This window comes from Hypanus sabinus, chromosome 6 (assembly GCF_030144855.1).
Source record: "Hypanus sabinus isolate sHypSab1 chromosome 6, sHypSab1.hap1, whole genome shotgun sequence".
Taxonomy (NCBI): domain Eukaryota; kingdom Metazoa; phylum Chordata; class Chondrichthyes; order Myliobatiformes; family Dasyatidae; genus Hypanus; species Hypanus sabinus.
Genome location: NC_082711.1, coordinates 175,191,933 through 175,209,777, shown reverse-complemented (window position 1 = coordinate 175,209,777; position 17,845 = coordinate 175,191,933). Strand labels below are relative to the sequence as shown.

Genomic DNA, 17,845 nt, shown 5'->3' with positions numbered 1-17,845 from the left:
GTGGCCAAACGGTTTAATTCCCATTCCCATTCAATGTCAATCCACAGCCTCCGATTGTCCACTCTCCTCTCCAATCAGATCCTTTCTTCTCTAGCCCTTGATCTTTCCCACCCACCTGGCTTCACCTATCACCTTCCAGCTATCCTCCTTCCCTCCCCCCCACTTTTAATTCAGGCATCTTCCCCCTGCCCTTTCAGTCCTGATGGAGGGCCTCAACCCAAAACACCAACTGTTTACTCTTTTCCATAGATGCTGCATGACCTGTTGAGTTCCTCCAGCATTTTGTGTGTGTTGCTGATAATAACAGTAGTAAATAAATAAATAAACAGATATTACTGAGAACATGAGTTGTAGAGTCCTTGAAAGTGAGTCCTTAGGTTATGGAATCAGTTCATTGTTGAGGTGAGTGAGGTTATCCACGCTGTCAGGAGCCTGATGGTTGAAGGATGATAACTGTTCCTGAACCTGGTGGTATGGGACTTTAGGCTCCTGTACCTGATTGAAAAGAATTTTGGAATTTTCTGAGGGCTCAGAGGAGAATGGGAATTGTGGACATTCAAGAAAACCCAAGTTCTTCTCATCTGAGTGAACAAGATAAATAGGGGATCTAAAAACATGAAGGTTCTAGACTGTGCACGTAAAGAGAAATTGTTCTCATTGACAAAATGATCAACAACAAAGGACGAAAACTTCTTATAGAAGATTCAGAAGAGACACAAGGAAAAACACTTATTTATGCAGAGGGTGATTAGAATTTGGAATACATTGCAAGTTGAAGCCATGAAAACAGATTCAATCATTAACACAAGAGGTTCTGCAGATGCTGGAGACCTCAAGTAATGTACACAAAATGCTGGAGAAACTCAGCAAGTAAGGCAGCATCTATGGGATTCAATCAAGGTATTCAAATGAAAGTTTCATAGGAAAAAAAAGACCATAGAGCTATGCAATCACAAACAAGAGAAAATCTGTAGATGCTAGAAATCCAAGCATCATACACAAAATGCTGGGGAGTTGTGCATGCAAAATGTGGCAGTGGGACTAGTTGATCTGGTCTTACAGAGAACCAGTAGCTTTCTTGCATCCTGCAACCATTCCACGATACTTTGAAAGGTTTCAAAAGAGATTAGAGATTAGCTTTATGTTGTGATATGTATATCGAAAAATGCTTTGTTTTATGTCAACAACAACACAGTCCAAGCAAGTGTTGGCAGTTACCCCCCCACCAGCATAGTATGCCCACAACTTACTAACCCTAACCCGAGGTCGTTAGAATGTGGGAGGAAACCGGAGCAGCCAGAGGAAACCAAGTGGTCATGGGGAGAACATAAAAATTCCTTGTAGACAGCAGCAGGAGCTGATCCTGATCTTACAGCTGGTACTGTAAAGTAACCGCTATACTAGCATACCATCCGATATAAAAATGAAAACTACTTAGACCCATCTCAATCTTTCTGTCACCTTCCAACCATGAAGCTGATTGAGACCTAAGCAGAGTATGACTTGTACTTTTAACCATTGCTGTTATGTCCATTCAACTTAAATTTATTTATAAACACTTAACAAAAGCTGTTCAAGCAAACATATTACCTACTCTGGATTGGAAACTTAGAAATATCACCTAACACATCATAAATTTTGCTCAAATTAAAGGATTATTTGGGACAATTCTTAAAGAACAAAAACTAACCGAGAAAATAGCCGGGATTCACTTTGTTTATTTGGGACACTATTCTGCTTAATTGGGACAGAAGACTTGCCAAACAGTTTCTAGCCTGCAACATTACACCGTGCTTAAGTGAACAATTTTTAAGTGGCATCAGTTGCATTTGTTTGAGTTCAAAAGCAGTGATTTGTTTTTACACAGAGAGTTAGTGAGAAATAAGCAGTAAGACGATTCAGGACTGTTTTACTTACTGTGGTTTCAAGCATTCAGAATTGGAGATTCCAGAAACAGCCAGGAGTGAAAATGAATTGATTTAATTAGTTCAACAAGTTAAAAACTGTGAAAATTTTGAAGGTATCAACAATCATCTTGAACGTTACAATAAAAATGAAGATTTGGAGGATGCAATCATCGATAGCATTGGATGAAGACAGGGCATTATCTGCACTAGGGTCAGCATGGATGTTATTCATTTAGTTAATCAAAAGAACACAAAACATACACACGATGAATTCCTCCACTGATAAATAATACAGTGTTACAGTACTGTAGGAGTATTGAGAGTGTTTCTGTATTTTATTTAAATACATAATCTATTACTCAGTTAACTGGTATTTTGTCTTTTATACCTTTTTAACTATTTCTGTGAAAATTTTGGCTAATTAGGGCAGCTGATTAATTGGGTCAAAATGTACCAGTCCCAATGTGTCCCAATTAACTGGAATCCACGGTATACTTATCACTCTCTGTGTAAAAAACCCACCCCTGATATTTTCTCTAAACTTTTCTCCAATCATCCAAAAAGGATGTCAGCTGGTATTAGCCAGTATTGCCCTGGAATAAAGGCACACTCTATCTGTGTCTCTTATAATCTTATACACCTCTATCAAGTCACCCCCTCATTCTCCTTCACTCTATCTCGCTCAGGCTTTCCACATAAGACATGCTCTCTAATCCAAGCAGAGTCCTGGTAAATCTCATCTGCACCCTCGCTAATACTTGTACATCCTTCCCCCATGAAATGACCAGAACTGAAAACAAATGTGGTCTAACCAGAGTCTTATCCAGGTTTTCAGAAAAATGAAAATAAAGATGTATTTATCATGCAAGTAGATTGTTTTTTTAATGTACTGTCAAAGACAGCTTACCAATGTTATACTTAAGGGAAAAGGTAAGCCAATTAATAATATTATTAACAACTAGAAACATCTAAAAATGTTTGTTAAATAATATTTTACACTAATTGCTTTATATTAAAAGATTTACTGTATTGAATTTTAAAATTAGACAACCACATACACGAAGAAGAAACCACAACTATAACCAGCCATTGATTTTTTTCCAACTCCAACTGACTGAGCCAGTACGCTGTTACTCCATCCGTCCCTCGCAAGGCCCGCACACTGTAGGGGATCTCTGATCTGCCCAACATGGAGCCCCGACCCACTCCAACAAGGCTAACCCATGTTTGGGAATCTCCACCCACTCCTGTGGGGATAACATACTGTCCGGAACTTCTGTCCGTTCCCACAGGGAAAGCACACTGTCAGGAATGTTTGCCTTACCACGCAGTTGGCAAACCGATTGGGGACCTCCTGTAACAAACCCACTGGCTGGCATGCTCTTCAGAACTGACTGTCGGCCATGTTGTATAATGAGCTACATCCAACTTCCAGAGGCATAAGGAAAATGCATTATGTGGAAAGAACTACTACTCTGGACACAATGGGAAAAGAAGCAAAAATATGCGTTACTTATTTATTGGCTCCGCCTGCTGGAAGAATTCTGCTCCTGTGTTCAAGAATCACAATAGTGTAATGCACCAGGAAAGAGGGAAATTCATAGTTTACATAACAGATAAGCTTAAAATGTTAAGAGAAATTCATGTTACATTTTGCTTTGCCTCATGTCTTGCCAGTAGCTGTTCCATTTTCGTGAAAATCAGATTTTTGGTGTCATCAATGAAATTGATCATCTCCGATGATTGGTCAGAATAATCACCAGCTGCGTTACAGATACAAATAATGAAGTGATCAGATTTCAAATCTCTCTCTCATATTTTAAAGAGCTTAAATATAAACAGAAGTATGAGTGCGAATGGTGAACCATAACTCACAAAATCAAGACTGGAAAGCAAATTCCTGATAGTACTACAAAACTTTGAAAATACTAGAATAAACCCAAGGCAATCCAGCGAGCTTAAGAGCATGAGTTTTAAAGTCTGCACATTATATATACTTTGCTAATTAACATACTGAAAATTATAAGCAGACAAACAATTCTGAGGAAAAAGGATCTAGTGCTTTCCCAGTGTATATATGAAGTGTGTGACCTCATGGACTCCGGGCACTCCAAGAGTTCCACAACTATCTGAACAATATACATCCTAACATTCAATTTACAATGAAGATGGAGAAGAATGGTTGCCTCCTGTTCCTTGACATTCTGATACGATGGAAACCAGAAGGTAGCCTCGGACATGGCGCCTATCGGAAACCCACTCACGCGCAGTTGTATCTCAACAATAACAACACCATTATGCCTCTCAATGTAGAGTGGTTCTTTCTACTTAGGTTAACCATGCAAAAATTATTTCAGACCTGGAGTGTCCCCCTGAGGAAATAAGATGACATTCTTATAGAATGGCTACAAGGTGAGGAAAATCAATAAAAGGGCCAATAGATAAACCAGGAAGCCTAACAATGAGGAGGAACCAACTGCCACTGCCTGCCTTCCCTATATTTCCACAGCTTCTGGAGGGATCGCCAGGATTGTGAAGAAATATCGGATTAATACCATCCACAAACCCATAAGGAAGCTCAATTCATTGTTTATGTGGATCAAAGATGACCTGGGACTCAGGACAGCTGGCACTTACAGGATTCTCTGTGAATGCGGAGCAGTGTATATCAGCCAGGCGGGACGCATGCTGGAAACCCTTATCAAGGAGCACAGGAGGTGTATCCTTTTGGGTTACTCAGAGAAATCGGTGGTAGCAGAACATTGCATTCGCAATAGCCATGGAATTGACCTTGACGGCACAAAACTACTGTGCTATGCCAATGGCTCTTGGGCTGGCCTGGTACAGGGAGTCATTGAAATAAAACTAGAGGAAATGAATTTTAACAAAAACAAAGGTCTCGCTCTAAGTAAGAACTGGAATTTGATTATAAACAAGGTGGGAGAGCGGAAACCTGATTAGATGAGGACTAACCAATCAGGAGGGATGGACTAAGGGGAATAAATACCACTGGACTAGACATGGCCGGGCATCATCCCTAATGAAGATGGATATAATCAATACTTATACCCATCTGGAAACCTGAAAATAGTCTATAATTCTGAGGAAAGTGTAGGAGCAACAACAAGCTAACAGGTCAAACAAGCTTACTTCATTGACCTAGATCTAAACCTGTTACTTATGCCTTCTTTATTCAGTATACTGTACACCTGCTCATTAATGCAAATATCTTATCAATCAATGACGTGGTAGCAAATCAATGTATAAAAGCATGCTGTCATGGTCAAGAGGTTCAAATGTTAATCAAATCAAACATCAGAATGGGGAAGAAATATGATCCAAAGGACTCTGACTGTGGAATGATGGTTGGTGCCAGATAGTGTGATTTGAGTATCTCAGAAACTGTTGATCTCCTAGGATTTTCACACACAACAATCTCTAAAGTTTACAGAGAATGGTGAGGAAAACAAAAAAACATCCAATGAGCAGCATTTCTATGGGTAAAAACACCTTTTTAATGAGAGGTCAGAGGAGAATTGGTTCAAGCTAACAGGAAGGCATCTCTCAATGAACAGCTTATCAAACCTTGAAGTGGATAGACTGCAGCCTTGGAAGACCATGACCATATACTCAATGGCCACTTTATTAGGTATAGGAGGTACCTAATAAAATGGCTGCTGAGTGTATGTATGGGCAATCTGCCTGGAAAGCACACAAACAAAAGTCTTTTCATTTATCTCAATACAGGTTCCAATTCCAAATTTTCCTTAAATGTACATCCAGCTGCTACTGATCCCATTAACACTTACTGTTCCAACAGCTTTCTAAAAACTATATTGCCATTTATGTGAATAAAGTAGTTTTCACTACAAGGATTAGTTGATAGAATAACCAGGAGATCCAGAAGCTTTTCCAGGAACATTTTTGGATCAGAAACTTCACCACACTTAAAAGAAGGTAAAGCAAACTGTTCTACAGGCACTTAAAGGCTCAGCTTGAACAGAAAACCTGAGATCTAAAGAACAGTAGAAGATGCATAAAGCACACAAGATCCAGTAACTCTCTGATAACTAAAACATGTGCAAATTCCAGGCAACCTTGTCAAGAACATCCACAGCCTAAACACAATGAATCAACAATGGAGAAAAACTTACCAAGAACAGAAAGGTGGTCATTGCCTGCGGGAAGTTACACTTTGACGATTTCCTCTACAGTGACTCTGTCCAAGACAGAAGTGTGCTTGACTCCAAGCCACTAAGTTCCCCTCTGATTCTCTGCTAATTATATTAAATTCAATAACTGATCTCTCTGCCAAGAAAATTATGTCCTTCTTATCCACTAAGTGCCTTATTCACCCTATCTAAAGCACAGCCATGGAGAACCTCATGCCATGAGTCAAACAATGCTGATAGAGAATCTGATGATTCTACCTACAGAATCAACTCCATTAATTACTAAATTACTATTGTAGGATACTTAACCCAAAAGCTTACCCAGTCTCCTTTGGCAACCACACTTCTCAGCTGCCTTCAACACAATTTCTTGCAACCACACTCGTGTATCCTGAAGTAGATGTTCAGGGTGTCCAACAGTAATGTTGGGTGGATGCTATTCCAAGGAAAGACACAAAGATAAAAGAGCAGTATCGTACTAATTTGTGGGGTGGAGCAATTCCACTAACCCACATCTGCAGAGCATTGGTGCATTATATACTATAACATATTTTTGAGAATAAAAGGTTATAGTGGGATAATACCAACAGGTAATATGTGGTGATCTCTGGTTTATTTTTTTACATTGCTTTTAATCCAGCACATTATTACTATGAAGCAACTACCAAATGCTTCAGTTCCTTTTCTTTCAAGATTCAAGATTGTTTAATGTCATTTCCAGTACACAAGCGTAAAGGAGAACAAAATAATTGTTCCTCTGGATCCTACGCAGCACAAAAAAGATCAATAAGATTTAAAAAACCAAACAATTAAAAATCACAATAAACATAAGTATTTGTATCTTAAATACATAGATTATATACATAGAGGATAGATTTTCTCCTTAATGTTAATGGATCTTCATAGGTTTTCATTATTCTTAACTACAAAATATTACATTATATTCTTTTGCCAATTTCAAGACACATCACCCAACATGTTATCCACACTCTCAAATTAAATACTTAATTAAAATTGACAAAACTGTAAAGAGAAAGAGTTACAGTTTTACTGTTATGTAGCACTGTATAAATTAAGAACACGTCATGGGAAGGCATTTTACAAGGAATGAAGTTCTTCTGAAGACAGTGAATCTGCTGTTTCATTGATTTGGTGTCCACTACAATACCCAAGTGATTGATTCAAATGCAAATTTAGTTTGTGAACATTGTACCATGAGGAACTAATAACTAAGACTGGTCCTGTCCTACCTAATATTCAGATGCACCCGTTTTTCAGCAGGTGAGACAGAATAAAGAAGAAAGTCTAGCTAATTTTCTTCCTCGTGTTGACAGATGCCAAAACTAATCATTATATCCTAACCACTGCCAGCTAATTCAGAGAGATTACAAATAGTGTCTGTAAGCTTGAAATCTTACCAAGCCAGACAAATGTTTAAAAAATATTGCTGTCAAATTGGATCATTATCAGTTGGTAAAGAATACTAAAAGGAAATAATGGAAAAGCAAAGAAAAAGTACAGATGACAAAAATGAAGTATAAACAGAAAATGCTGGAAAAATTCAACAGGTAAAGCAGCATCTATGGAAGGAGAAACAGAGTTAATTTTTCAATAACCTCTTGTCATCGACCTGAAATGTTAACACTCTCTCTCTCTTTCCATCTCTCTCACACACACTATCTATCTCACTATAGTTCTATTAGATATACAGAATATATCCAATGTTTACTGTTTTGTTACACTCAAAATAACCTATTTTACTTTGTTCTTAGCAACATAACATTCACAGACAGATTTCTCCAGATCAGTACTACAGTTGATGAGCTTTACATGACTCTTGTGGACATAGGCCAGGGAAATAAAAAGCAATTATTGATTGCTTACATCAAATGCATACACATGGCAGCAAGCTGTGGCACATTAAAGTCTGCTCCCTAAACTGGGTGTTGTTGATATCTGGAGCAGGAAAATTTAGATCACTTCACAGGGAATTCCAAAACTTAGGATTTATGCATCTGAAAGCATGCAGCCAATGGTAGATTAATTATAATTGATAAGGTGTAAGGAGACAGAATCTACAGAATGTGAAACTATGGAGCAGGGGTTCCCAACCTGGAGGTCCATGGACCTCTCGGTTAATGGTAGAGGTACATGGCATAAAAAAAAGGTTGGGAACTCCTATTGAGGAATCTGAAAAGAATACAAAAATCTTAAATCATTGTATCCTGTATAATGGACTACTTGATTGCAGACCAGTTTGTGCGGCTTCAGAACTGTGCACCAGACATGGCTATAAGCAGCACTGGGGCCCCATGGGTCCCCTTCCTGTTTACCCTGTATACTTTGGACTCCATATACAATACTGAGTCATGTCATCTGCAGAAGTTCTTTGATGACTCAGCAATAGTTGGGTGTATAAAGGGGGAATGGGAGGATGAATACTGGGTCCAGATGGAGGACTTTGTCAAATGGTGCAAGCTGAATCATCTGCATCCCAACATCAGTATCGCAAAGGAAATAGTGATGGACTTTTGGAAGGCTATTACTACTGATAATGTGGACATGGATGTGGTGAGGACCTACAAGTACCTGGGGGTGCACCTGGATGACAGACTTAAGTGAAGCACCAACACAGAGGCTGTGTACAAGAAGTGGCAGAGTTGCCTCTACTTTCCGAGGAGACTGAGGTCCTTTGGAGTCTCCTTCATATGTTCCATCAGTCTGTTGTCACCAGTACAATCTACTATGCGGTGGTGCGCTGGGGCAATTACATCAATACAGGTGATGCCAACAGGCTCAATAAACTGATTAGAAAGTCTGGCTCTGTTACAGGAGTCAAACTGGACACAATGGAGACCTTGGTAGAACAAAGTATCCTATGGAAAGTCCTGGCAATTCTGGACAATATTTCTCACCCTCTACATGACACCTTGGCTGAACAGAGGAGCCAAGTCTTTTAGTAATAGACTGACAACTGCACTGCTCTAAAGAGTGCTATATGAGGTCATTCTTACCCTTGGCCATTAGGTTCTATAATGAGTCAACCGATAGCCAGGGAAGTGGTGATTCCCTCCTATTAGACCATTTGAAGTAACAATTTTTATTCTTTCTTACTTCTCTTCTAATATTTGTATATCTGCGCACTTATAATGCTACTGTGACACTGTAGTTTCCTTTGGGATCAATAAAGTATCTGTCTATCTAACCAGGAAGCATGAGGGATGGGTAAAGGGATATGTTGTACATTAAGACACTGGCAATAAAGATTTGAGTAATCTCAAGCACATACAAAACTAGAACAAAGGAGATGGGCAGGGATACATTGGAATAACTATACAAAAGAGGAAAGATAAGCATTTCAGCATTGAAATTGGGTGAGAGTCTGTTAATTTTAGTTGGAATTAGCGATGGCAAAGATGAGCTTCAAAGCTCAACACTGGGCCAAAATTAAAATCTAATTCAAAAATGGTCTGATTCAGTTTCAGGCAACTGCTACAGTGAGGGTCACGGACTAGAGTTTCCATCAGAAAAATACTTCAAGCTTCCTTGCAAGATATTACTAATCAACCAGTAGTGGATGTGAATCAAACCATTTGACAATGTAAACAGAGAAGGGATTGTGTTGAATTAAAGTTAGGTGCCCTCTGTGCACACATGGAAACTATCTGGAACTCACCAAAGAGTCAGGCTGCTCCAGATGGCTGATGAGGTGCTTCTGTACAAACGCACGCCCCAAAAGTTGAAGAATTATCTGTTTTCTTTCAGGATTCTTCAATTGATCCTTAATTTCACAAGCAAGGGCAGAATCTAATTTTTCATAAACCTGAGTTAAAGAAGACAAAATACATGAGCAATGAAACTTACTTACAAAGAATCTACTGTTTTACAACATAGAAAGCCCATGTCGCTCTCACAGAGCAACCCCATTCCCTATTAAATTTTCCCTATAATCGATTCTCTCTACAATTCCACCAACTCACCTAGTTTCTACCACTTACCTATACTTTCAGAGTAATTTACAGTGCTACTTAACCAACCCTTACATAGTTGGGATGAGGGAGAAAACCAGAGCACCCCAGGAAACATATGGTGACAGGGGAAGCTTGCAAACTCCGCAGAGACAGTACCCGAGCAAGCACTGAATCTGGGTTGATGGAGCAATGAGCCATCAGCGCTGTCATCTGAAAACTCTATTATTTGTTCTAATGTTTTCAACATTTAACCTTGAATTTGAATAAATAAAACGAGAAGAAACCAAAATATTAAATCACAAAGTAATCTAGTTACTTGTCGAGAGTAAAGAATCTATATCAAGATATTTAAATTTAAAGTAAAAGTTAAAGTCAAGTGTAGTGTCGGATGCACAAGTACATTGATGCACAGGTGCAGTGAAAAATCTGCAGCAGCATCACATACACTTAATATCATATAAGCAGAATTCACAAGAAAAATAAAAATTAAACTATTCACAAGATTTACAAGAAAGAACGTAATTAGAACAAAAACACACGAAGTCCATTTTAGTGTAAAGTGGTCATAGTGTTGCTAACCTACAGTGTTTAGGGTTTTGAGTGTTCATTCAAATGTTTTGATTTAGTTCAGTATATCAGGAAATCATAGACCAGAAATCAACTTTGGTTGAAGATGCAAAGAAATATTCAAATAGAAAATAAGGTTACCAATTTGATGTGGTTGTAAAGAATGAAATGTGTTTACTTTTTTCCAATCTCTACAATCCCCTAATCAAACAATTCAATTTTGCCAAGCTATGATACTGAAATTAGAGGAACATGGACACAACTCAATGTTTGACTTTAGTAAATAATTCTGCATCACCCAAATGCTGTGTGGATTTCGCAGGTTTTCCCTGTGACCAAACATGGTTCTTCCAAGCACCCCAGATTCCTCCCACGTTCCCCAAGACGTAAGGGTTATAGTTTAAAAGATCAAGGTAAATTGCCCTTTGTGCGTAGGTGAGTGGTACAATCTGGGGGGAACTGATAATGGGGAGAATAAAAATGATATGAATAAGGGTTTAGTGTAGATGAGTGGTTGATAGTAGGTGTGGACTCACTTTGAAGGTGAGCTACATCCTGAGATGCACTGGGACACATCATCAGAGATGTAAAGTGGGATAATCGGGTGTTTCAGGTCTTTCAAAATCAGACACTCTCACCCAGGTGACCCAGCCAGGGTTGATCATGCCCACCTCCTGATCTGTAGTCTCAGCAGACTGGAGGCTCGCTCAGCAGCCTCTGTGATGGTCCTGATGGCTCTTTTCTTTACAGCTCCTGTAATGCCAAGGAGAGGGTAGGTTCTGCTAAGTAAGCAGCCAGCAAAATCTCTACAGCAAAACCTCTATAGGCTAGCATCATACCCTCCACCCCTGTCTCTGGCACTGCTCTACCAGCTCCTGGGTATTTGGCTTTCTTACACTCAAGCGCCTCCTCAATCCAGTCTTCCCAAGGAACCGTCAGTTCTTCAAGTTTCTGTCAGAATGACCATTTCATGTCTCGGGGATGATGATAAGATAACATCAGGGAACTGTAATTGGATGCCAAGATTGACTTTCAGTTGCCAGTCAGGTGCCATGGTGAGCAAGCCTGCTGGTGATCTGGGCTGAGGCTGTGGTTGGTCTCCAGCTTTGATGAAGGCTATGAGCTTTCTAGGCTGGCAGAGATCCTGCTGTTATTAATGGTTGAGAAAGTACTTGCAGGACTATTCTGATGGCAGCAATTGTTGAGATATATGGTGTACCCAAATGGTTTGATAAATAAGTGATATGACACTGACTTTTATCGACCAAACACTGCTGAAATGTGATTTCCCCATCCAAGTTTATTTATAAATGAAACTGGATAGTGTGTGTTAGCAAGTTGATTCAGGCATGGGACCATACATATACCTCATTCTGTCCTCATTCATGCATGATCTTATCTGGATTTGTTTGATGGGTGATAGAAAGGATGAATGTTGACATGATATCCCCACCGTACCATGAGGACTATAAGGTTAGTCGTGTTGTGGAGAAGATCCTAAGATCGGGAAGATGATCAGCCAAGTTTTACAGAAGGGGTCCAGCTTCACAATAAATGATAGAAATAGGTGGGAGTGGGTGGTAGGACACTGAGGTTTCTATCAGGGACCTCAAGATTCAAATCCCCATGGCATTACAGACTCCTGCCCATCTAAATACCAACAAATTTAAATGTATACACTTATACTCCTGACCTTTTGAAAATTATTACTAAATTTATTTACATCACCTTTCAGATAGTGCATTTCACAAAACTCAACTTTTATTCTTTTGCCAATTATTTTAAATCTCTGTTCTTCAGTTAACAACCCTTCCACCAGTTTCTTCTTAATTACCTTATCAAGTTTTGAATACTTCTGTTAAGCCAACAGATATTACCTAATCTCTTAAAGTACTACTGCACAAAATACTTAAGATTACTGATTATAACCTTGGACATAAAGCTTTACTTAATGAATAATATTCTTAGTTGAGTGTTCATTTAACGCTATAGAAATCTTTGAAATAGTAAGGGAATAGTAATATTGCAGTTAAATTATAAGATTGTTATCAAGAAATCTGAACTATTGATCTACAGTTATGAGTTCAAATCTCAAATGGCATTGAAAATTTTAAATTTAAGTATTTAGTTAAATCTGAATAAAATGCTGGTATAATTAATTGTAAGCATGAGTGTACAAACTCTTGCCTAAGGCCAGAATGTCCTTCAGGGTCATTGCTCAGCATGGCTTATCTATGAGCCCATACCATCAGCACGATGATTTGATTCTTAACTGCCCTTTGAATATCATGAGCAGATCATTCAGTTCAAGAGAAACAGGATGGACAATCAATACTAATTTTACACAATGCTACACCTCTGGATGACAACATTTCAGAATCCATAAGAAAGAATATCATTCCACTTATCTACAAGCAGAAAATGGGGAGGGGGAAGAGGGAGGAAGTCAGAAAATAGTGACCCATTTCACTGTTAAATATCAATTGCAAGTTCAATCGAAGATTGAATTGAATTGAGTTCAGTCTATTCTTGGCTTGGTGATTTACCTGGACCAGACCTGAGCCATACCAGACAGAAAGATCTCTTAGGGATATGAATATTTACGTACAGTTCAGAAGCCTTGACATTTCTCTTGTCATCTTATACTAGGTGAATGCCTTCGAGAGAATTTTGCACACATATACGGACATATTCTTAGAAATGGATGTGGGAAAGGAATCCATGAGTGAATATGACTGCGAAACACAACATCTGCTCCACAGTTCTAATCAAATATCACTGTGATGATTGCACACTCTAGTATCAATTGTTTGGTGACAATAAAGTAAAGTAATCAATGTGAGGGAAAAAAAAAATATCCTCATCCAAAATGGAATTAGATAAGGTGGACCTTCATCCTCTGTCACGTAAGTTGCATAGAGGCCTTTGCCATCAGAAAGGATGTGGTTGGTTATAAAAGAACCACCTATCAGTGAGGTTGTCGTCTGTTATCAGACTCCCACAGAAAAAGACGATGGATTACGTGGGTTGGTTTGCAAACAGATGGTCAAAGTCAGTGAGCATTATGCCTCATCAACAAACCATTTAAAACAAGCAAAAGGGTGGTGCATATGTAGCTTCACTCAGCTTTAGCATGTTGTTTGAAACATACAGTAGTTGTAGATGTTTGAAGGTAGTTGTCTACAGTGCTGTATTAAGTTGAGGACAACACTTTGCACCAGAGGATATCTTTCACTATGTTAATGGCTTCCTGGCAGCGGTTGATATCCATCACAGTGGAAACAGACTATGATCATATCCTTTTCATCAAATATTTGTGTATGATGAGTCATGCCCTTTCCATCACATTTTTGTGTATGGTGACTCATGCACTTCCATTACATTTTTTTGTGTATCATCAGCATATTGGCCTCACTGCAAGCTGCCTTTGTGACAATTAGATTGGAAACAAGACAGTCGCCCAACTCCTTAGACAATGGGCCTTTGCTAAGAATGTCTGGGAAAAGATGCACGAGTATTTGTTGAGGCTTGTCCTGAATAGTTGTGCTCAGTGTGCTGTATGGGCTGTTCCCAGGGTGCACATAGAGACAAATATCAACTGCTGCTGGAAAGATATCCTCTGGTGCAAAGTATTGTCCTCAACTTAATGACATATACAACCACATTCAAAAATACACATCTTTCTGTGAATTTACATAGATGTAGAAACATAGAAATCTACAGCACATTACAGGCCCTTCGGCCCACAATGTTGTGCTGTCCATGTAACCTACTCTAGAAGCTGCCTAGAATTTTCCTACCGCATAGCTCTCTACTTTTCTAAGCTCCATGTACATATCTAAGAGTTTCTTAAAAGACACTACTGTATCCACCTCTACCACCTTCACACTGGCAGTGCATTCCACGCACCCACCATTCTCTGTGTGAAAAACTTACCCCTGACATCCCCCTTGTACCTACTTCCAAGTTCCTTAAAACTATGCCCCCTCATATTAGCCATTTCAGCTCTGGGAAAAAGCCTCTGGCTATCCACACAAACAATGTCTCTCATCATCTTATACATCTCTATCAGGTCACCTCTCATCCTCTGTCACTCCAAGGAGAAAAGGCCAAGTTCACTCAACCTATTCTCATGGGGCATGCTCTCCAATCCAGGCAACATTCTTGTAAATCTCCTCTGCACTCTCTATAGTATCCACACCCTTCCTGTAACGAGGTGACCAGAACTGAACACAGTACTCCAAGTGGGGTCTTATATAGTTGTAACATTACTTGCTGAAGCTGGGTGCCACCACTGCAAAGGGCTTCATGTGGAAGGGCCACACTTTAGGGGTTCCTGCTATTGTCCTGTAATTAGCTGAGATTCGTGTTACAATCCTGTGAACTATTTGCCCAAAGGTTAAAAAATGAAAATGTGCTAAGGTTATAACATATGAAAATGTTGACCTAAATGCTCTAAATTACATTTACATTTTACATGATAAAATGCATTCTGAAATTTTGAAAAACTTTTTCAATTAGCTCCAAATACTAGAATGAGATTTTGAAAAAAGAATTCAGTGATATCTTCACCTTGTGCCATGGTTTACCAGGGAATAATGTTTCCTGGAAGCTGGAGTCCAGCCAATCCATCTTGAAAGGACAGTAATTCATGCTAGTCCCCAGGTGATCCTCAGTGCTTCTTGAGGTACTCATTTGTCAGCAACAACCTCTAAGATTTCGACATGAACTGGAACATCAACAGAAACAAATTAGCAGTGATTTAGCTGTATGGTAGGCCAACTGATCGAGGCCCTCCGTCGGTCAGAGTCAACCATGAATGTTGTGTCCCTGCTGTCCTCGTGATACATTAGCTATGGGCAGTACAACATGGGGAGCAAGCTGTTGCCCATTTAGAAGACCCCTCCTCTCCATGCAACCAATGAATAGCAGAGACCGATAAAGTTTGGCACCAGTGGTGTCACAGGAGCTGCCAGTCAGTGTTGAACTCATCATAGGGCTGCCTTAGGGACTCCAGTTCCGGATTTTTTCTTGTGGTTTACTTTGGAAGCCCTTCCCTTCATTGGGTATAGCCGCAAGGCAGTGGAGGTCTGAGATCAGAGTTTTCCTTCTTCTAGTTGAGCTACCAGCCATCTGCCCAAAGCAGAGGCCTCCCATCCCATGATCCTTTCCCTTCTCCAGCTCTGTATCACTTTCGCCAATCACCTTTCCAGCTCTTAGCTTCATCCCACCCCCTCCGGTCTTCTCTTACCATTTTGCATTTCCCCTTCCCCCCACTACTTTCAAATCTCTTAGTATCTCTCCTTTCAGTTAGTCCTGACAAAGGGTCTCGGCCCAAAGCGTCGACAGTGCTTCTCCTCATAGATGCTGCCAGGCCTGCTGTGTTCTACCAGCATTTTGTGTGTGTTATCTGCCCAAAGCAACTGGTTTTAAGGCACAGTTAACCCGCCTTTCCCCCTTTTCCTGTCAGTAGAAATGGTTCCACCAGGTTTAGTAGCTAAACCACACGTGAAGGCCAGGAAATGGACTTAGTTGTCAGAGGCTATTTGAGATGCCACCACTGGGTGCTTTTAACAGGTAGTGGGAGCTCATTCCCACTACTGCCCTCAGTAATGACAGCCTTAAGGAAATTCAAAATTTGGTGGATCACCAATTTAGGAAAAAAAAGGAAAACAATACTCTAGATGAATAATTCATAAATGATTAAATATTATAATTGTTTTAGGTATTAAGCCTGTTTATTGTGATGCTTAGTGATCTGATATTTAATGATCTTTTATTATTTGGTTATTACAGTATTTATGTGTGAGACCATTCAGAGAGTTGCTGGTATATCATAGTTGGCACAGTTTTCTTGCTTCTGGTGCCATTACATAATTATGTTACACACTTACAAACTCCTCCATTGACACCATGGGAAAAAAGATGGAGACCGGATTTATCCATGGATTTACTGTGGAGAAAGATGTGAAGACTTTTGAAGAAGATAGGAAGGTCTTGGGGATAGTCTGCATTCCTTTAGAGGAGATGATAGATGTCTTAAAAGGTATGAAGGTAGACACATCATAAGGGCCTGACCATAGGCTTATCCAAGAATACTCTGGGAGTCAAGGGAAGAAATTGCAGGAACCCTGGCCAATGTTCCCTGTAAGACATGCACGTATGTACGCGCACACACCTTTTGCTACTAGCGCACAAAAGAATTTAAACTGTGCACAAAAGGTTGTCACCTCTACCTCATTAGCATGTTAAGTATTTTCCATGATCGTACACAATCACGTTTCCTTTTCTGGTTTCTGATTCAGAGGGTGTTGACAACATGATGATTCATCTGTACATTTTAGACCTGGCTTAGATATACTGTTTTATTGAAGAAATTGTTGATTCAATATGTCAAATCCCAAAGCAGCAAAGGGCACGAAGTACTAAAAAAACAGCCAGTTCATTTAAAGCAGAAATGAACTTATTAAAGTGGAAGATTTACTTTTACTTGAAAATTCAGTGCACACAAGTTGCTGTCACTGGGCAAAAAATTGCACAGCACAAGATTTTTGTGCACATGGTCATTACAAATTAGAGGGGACATTGACCCTGGCTGAGAGATTTGCATATTTAGGAGGAAAGGAGTGATGTGCCTAGCTGGGGTGGGGTCAGGGTGGTAGAGCATAAGCTCTCCTGATCCTACAGTTCTATTCTCACCACTGTTCAGAGTCCTAAATAGACATTCCATGTGAAGCAGACTTCCATGCGAGTCCATTGGGGTTATTTATTACACTTGTTTGCACCAGATTTCCAGCATCTGCAGTCTCTTTTGTCTCTAAGAAAACCGGTCTACTGATTTTAAGGAATAGTTGGAATGAGGTGACAGAGTGGAGAGTCTTAAGGAGAGAATTCCAGAGTTCATTGCTCAGTTAGTTGAAGGCATGGCAGCTAATGACAGTAAAGGAACACAGGGTAGGGCACAGAGACCTAGGGGACCTAGAACCACCAGACTGAAAAACAGTGACGTTCCCTAAGCAGTAAGGCTGATCAACACCTCCACACACTAACCCACCCACCATATTTCTAGACCCAGCGTTGCTCAATGTATGTAAGGCATCTTATATAAGTATTTATATTTGTGTTTTTGTTGGTACTGTGTTTTCTTGTGCTGCATTGAATCTGGAGTAACAATCATTTTGTTCTCTTTTACACTTGTGATTTGGAAATGACCTTAAACAATCTTGAA

The 17,845-nt window shown here is 39.6% G+C and overlaps 1 protein-coding gene across 12 annotated transcripts in view; it reads right to left on the bottom strand.

The window, feature by feature from the left end:
• The window catches only part of LOC132396137 (uncharacterized), a 174,093-nt gene that overhangs the window by 113,351 nt on the left and 42,897 nt on the right, over positions 1 to 17,845 (bottom strand). For all 12 annotated transcript variants that reach the window (XM_059973647.1, XM_059973649.1, XM_059973648.1 and 9 more), the window contains 4 exons: positions 15,190 to 15,346; positions 9,756 to 9,902; positions 6,401 to 6,515; positions 3,558 to 3,670 (listed from right to left, as the gene is read on the bottom strand). In XM_059973647.1, coding sequence (XP_059829630.1) covers positions 3,558 to 3,670; positions 6,401 to 6,515; positions 9,756 to 9,902; positions 15,190 to 15,312 — 498 coding nt within the window. In that variant the 5' untranslated portion in view covers positions 15,313 to 15,346. The remainder of the gene's footprint in view (positions 1 to 3,557; positions 3,671 to 6,400; positions 6,516 to 9,755; positions 9,903 to 15,189; positions 15,347 to 17,845) is intronic.